The sequence below is a fragment of the Gossypium hirsutum genome, chromosome A09 (genome assembly GCF_007990345.1).
Source record: "Gossypium hirsutum isolate 1008001.06 chromosome A09, Gossypium_hirsutum_v2.1, whole genome shotgun sequence".
NCBI classification, from domain to species: domain Eukaryota; kingdom Viridiplantae; phylum Streptophyta; class Magnoliopsida; order Malvales; family Malvaceae; genus Gossypium; species Gossypium hirsutum.
Genome location: NC_053432.1, coordinates 3,882,234 through 3,886,921, shown reverse-complemented (window position 1 = coordinate 3,886,921; position 4,688 = coordinate 3,882,234). Strand labels below are relative to the sequence as shown.

Sequence of the window (4,688 nt, the reverse complement as noted above, 5' to 3'; positions counted from 1 at the left end):
CGACGGTCGGAGGGTTAAAAACCCTCGTACTTCGGAGCAAAGTGTAGGTAAGCTCCTTCCTTTTAATATTTCAGTAATTGATTTGCTAATAATGCTTCGTATTTCATTAAAAAAACAATAAATCACCTTAAAACTGCTTGTATCCCTTATTGTATTCGTATGTCTGCTGTTTTTATTTTCTAAAAAAAATCTGGCCCCTATGTACAGATTTGTGAAGCGGCTTTTATAGCCTTCTATGAACTGTTTACATTTAGAAAGAAATCTTTGATTTCTTTTCTCCTATCTATTTTCCTTTTCTACTCTGTTTTCTTTCTCTTTTTACAAGCAACCGAGCGAGGGAATTACGGTGGTGAGTGCTCTAGCCTCTGATTAGTGCGCCGATCACGGATCCTGGAATCACGGTGCTGATGGGGCTGCTGGAACGGCATGAGTCGAAGGGTCGAGACACTTGGGATGGCTTGAAGCTTCCAGAACTTCATTGCGGTGTTGAGTTCTCAGGAAACCCTAGGGTTTCCTTGTCTTTTTTTATAGCTTTGGGCCTTTTGGGCCCCATATAAACCTGGGTTAAAGTGTTGGGTCATTTGTGGGGTGTAAATGGGTGTAACCGGGTACACGGGTAGTGCTTCTGTATCGAACCAAAAACACTTGGGCTTTGTAATTGGACTTTTAAATGGACATTTTAAATAAATAAATACTTATTTATTTAATTCTTTTATTCTGTTTTCAGCCCGGTCAAATTTGGGCTACTACAATCTCGACCGTAGTTGAAAAGGAATTAGTTGCAGCTACAAAACTATAACTCTTAAACAAAATGATGATGATGCCTTTACCATGATTAAATTTCCTAACCAATTTTAAATTTGTATCTAATTGTAGCAAACTTTTAATACACGCATATATATAAACGCATGCATGATTACAATTGCATTACCCTCAATTCTTCCCGCTCTTTCCTAATATCTAGATATCGTGAATATGGATTTGAAATGCATATTCAGCCTAGCAATCCTTGTTTCCCAGATATCGCTTTCGTCGATGTAAAATGTGAACGTTGTGATTCAAGGAGCAACATCAATTGGTGAAACAGATGATAACTTTGTATGCGCTACATTGGATTGGCGGCCTACTGAAAAAATGCAACTACAATCAATGTCCTTGGGGAAAGGCTGGACTATTAAATTTGGTAAGAATATTTTATTGTGTGTCTATGAACAATGTCTTTTACATAAATTTTGACTTTTCTTGTACTTTATGTTTTTCGTAGGATTTGAAAAAGAAGGGTCTGATAAATGCAATAAAAGGTGAGTTCTACGTATATAATATTACATGTCTCTATCATTAATTCATCCATGGTAGTCCAAAAGAGATTGCAAATATTGCATTCGAATACTGTTAAAAGCCACCTTGTAAGAGTGGTTGTGTGAACGAGTTGGACTAAACTTGGTTCAAAGCTGGTAAGAACAATTTCAAACTAATTTTTGAAATTACTTTCAGCATTCAATCCTTTAAGAATCAAAGTTGGTGGGTCATTGCAAGATCAAGTGGTGTACGGAGTTGGAGGAGTTAAGAATTGCCCCAATTTCATGAAAAATGAAGATAGTTTATTCGGATTCTCTCAGGGCTACCTTCCCATGGAAAGATGGGACGAACTCAATAAATTTTTCAATCAAACTGGGTTGGTATTTCTATTTATTCCGAAAAATAATTAAACATTCCATTTTTTTTCTTAGTAAAGACATTGACTTTATTGATATGACATTTTGAAGAGTAAAGGTTACGTTCGGGTTGAATGCTCTTCTCGGAAGAAATCGGTCACAAATCGAAAAAGGTCTTTGGGTTGGCGATTGGCAATCGCAAAATGCAAGGGATTTCATGAAGTATACTATTTCCAAGGGATACAAAGTTGATTCTTATGAATTTGGTAACTAAATTTGTTTTCCCGAAGCTCTGCATGAGATTATTTTTCATTATACTTTTCGAATTGTATTTTAATCAATTTATTATTTCAGGAAATCAACTCTCCAGAGCTGGGATGGGTGCAAGCGTTGAGGCTGAACAATATGGAAGAGACATACTAGTACTTAAGAATCTAGTGAAAGAATTACACCGAGAACCCAAAACTCAACCAAAGGTTTTAGGTCCTAGTGGCTATTATGATGTGAAATGGTTTAATTCCTTCCTAAAAATTTTAGGACATGATTTTGTTGATGGAGTTACACACCATATCTATAATCTTGGACCTGGTATCCAAATATGTCTCAATTCTGTATTCATTGAAGAGTTTCTAGAGGTTTACTTATTACTAGTAGGGTTAGTTTCTTAATTCGATGAATGCATATGCAGGTGATGATCCAAACATGATTACCAAGATTCAAGATCCATCTTTCTTAAATCAGGTTGCCCAAACCTATAAAGGTGTTCTGAATATTGTCAACAAGTTTAAACCGCAGTTGGGAGCTTCGGTTTTGTGAATCTGGCGGAGCTCTTCACGGCGGTGCTAAAGATTTGTCCCCAACCTTTGCTGACGGATTTTGGTAATATTTTTCTCTCATTTTCTTCCACCTCTACCTTTTCTTTGTGTATAATAAAACACACGGTTGAACTTTTCTCCCTTAACAGGTATCTTGATCAATTGCGAATGGCTTCAACCTACAATCACAAGGCCTTTTGCAGGCAAACTCTAATCGGTGGAAATTATGCTTTACTTAATACTACAACATCTATTCCCAATCCAGATTACTACAGGTCCGTATCTTCACACAGATAGTGTGAGCCTTATCCTTTCTTCTTTTCCCTATAGCAACCAACATAATTCATCTTATTAATTTGTTTCGTTTCTAGTGCACTCCTATGGCACCGGCTTATGGGAAGTACTGTACTTTTCGTAACTCAAGAGTCTAACCCAAATTTTCGTGTATATGCTCACTGTACGAAGAAAAAGGTAAGCCAACTTTAATAGAGCGAACTTTTCGTTTTTCAAATTATTTATTTTTATTAAATGTTGCCAGCATCATTTTCTCTCTTGTAGCCTGGGATTTCTATCATTTTTATTAACTTGTCGAAAGATAGCTCGTTCAACGTCACCCTTTCAAATTACGAGCACCAGAGTCATAATTTGAGATCCACGGATGTTACGAAGCCTAATTTTGAATTTAGAGGTTCCAAGGATAGAGAGGAGTATCATTTGGCTGCGCTAGCTAGAAATATACAAGGTCAAATCGTGTTGCTAAATAACGTTCTAATGGTTCCAACAGAAACATTCGACATTCTGACGATGGAACCAAAGCTTGTCAATGCTTCCACGCCCATCTCTATTGCAGCTCATTCCATAGTCTATGTAACCATCAGAGACTTTCAAGCCCCTGCCTGTGCTTAAATTACATCATTACTTTATCTAAAATGTAATACCTTTAAACCCTGATTGGACTTTTAGAATGTGATAAGAGTTTCTAACTTATTTTTCCAGTTGTTACTATTGTTCTTAGTTATGTACAATTTTTTAGATTTTAGTATCCTTTGATTTTTCTACCTTTATCTCAATTCATTTCTTACTATATTTTGCATGGTCAAAAAAAAATCCACCGGGATTAAATCAGTACCAACCAAATTTTCAGTGGTGTCAGAAACAGTGATTCGAAATCACTAAATTCGACGAGTAAGTTTAGAAATTTTAATAAATAATAATTTTGGGCCAAGCGTGAACTTAAAAGAATTTTTTTAATTAGTGAATTTTGCGATTTTAAAAGAATTAATCAGGTAAATTGGGTTGAAAGCAAGGTATCGAGACCTCGGATTCATAAACCAAGCCATAAATATTTTTATAAATATTTATGGAGTGTTATTAAGTTAGTATTAAAGTTTCGTTAGAAAATTTTAACATTTGGTTAGTTAATTAATTAAAAAGGACTAAATTGAAAATAATGTGAAATTTATTAAATTGTGATTAAATAGTTTAAGTGATTAAAAAGGAGGGATTTAAAAGGCACTTGGACCCAAATTGTATGGGGTGGACGGTTGGGGAAGAAAATCAGCAAAAAGACAAGGAGAAACAAGGGCAAAATAGGAAATTTTGCAAATTAAACATATAAAACAAGACAAAATTGAAAAATCTAGAGATATCATCATTTTTATTCAGAAAAAATGCCATGGGAGGTCTGAAAGTTTCTGGTTTTTCATACTTTGACATATGTAAGTTCAAGTCTTGCCCTTTTCTTTGAGATTTTTATGTTTTTGTGACTTTTACAATTAGGTCCAAGTGTTTAATTCATTAGTTTTTGATTTTATGGATAAAATTGAAAGCTACCATTGATAAATGTTGGCTGTTTATGATGAAATAAAATGAATTTGGAGCTTTGATTTTGTTGTTTGATGCTTTTATCAAGTAATTTCAATAGAAATTGATTTTAGGACCTAACTGTGAAAAAGTTGTGAATTAAGGTTTAGTATGAAAATTCTAATTTTCAAAGGTTGTGTAATAGTTTAGAATGATGGAATAAAATATTAATTGAGAAAAATTAGCTTAATAGATAGGCTAATTGAGTAAGGACTGAATTGTATGACTTGTGAAATTTAGAGGAAAAATGGTAATAAACATCTTGAACTAAAACAATTTTAGACAGCAGTAGTAGGTTAACTTTGAAAAATCACCATAAATTTTAAAAATTGAATTAGAGGATGAAAAAAATCTA

At 34.2% G+C, this 4,688-nt stretch overlaps 1 protein-coding gene across 1 annotated transcript; it reads left to right on the top strand.

The window, feature by feature from the left end:
* The first annotated feature begins 407 nt into the window (after nucleotides 1–407).
* LOC107889857 (heparanase-like protein 2) lies at nucleotides 408–3,376 on the top strand. Its single transcript, XM_016814405.2, has 9 exons — nucleotides 408–509; nucleotides 1,265–1,301; nucleotides 1,495–1,675; nucleotides 1,767–1,921; nucleotides 2,010–2,166; nucleotides 2,451–2,534; nucleotides 2,620–2,745; nucleotides 2,842–2,941; nucleotides 3,029–3,376. The coding sequence occupies exons 1-9, from the start codon at nucleotides 408–410 to the stop codon at nucleotides 3,374–3,376; spliced, it is 1,290 nt and encodes a 429-aa protein (XP_016669894.1).
* The last annotated feature ends 1,312 nt before the right edge of the window (nucleotides 3,377–4,688 follow it).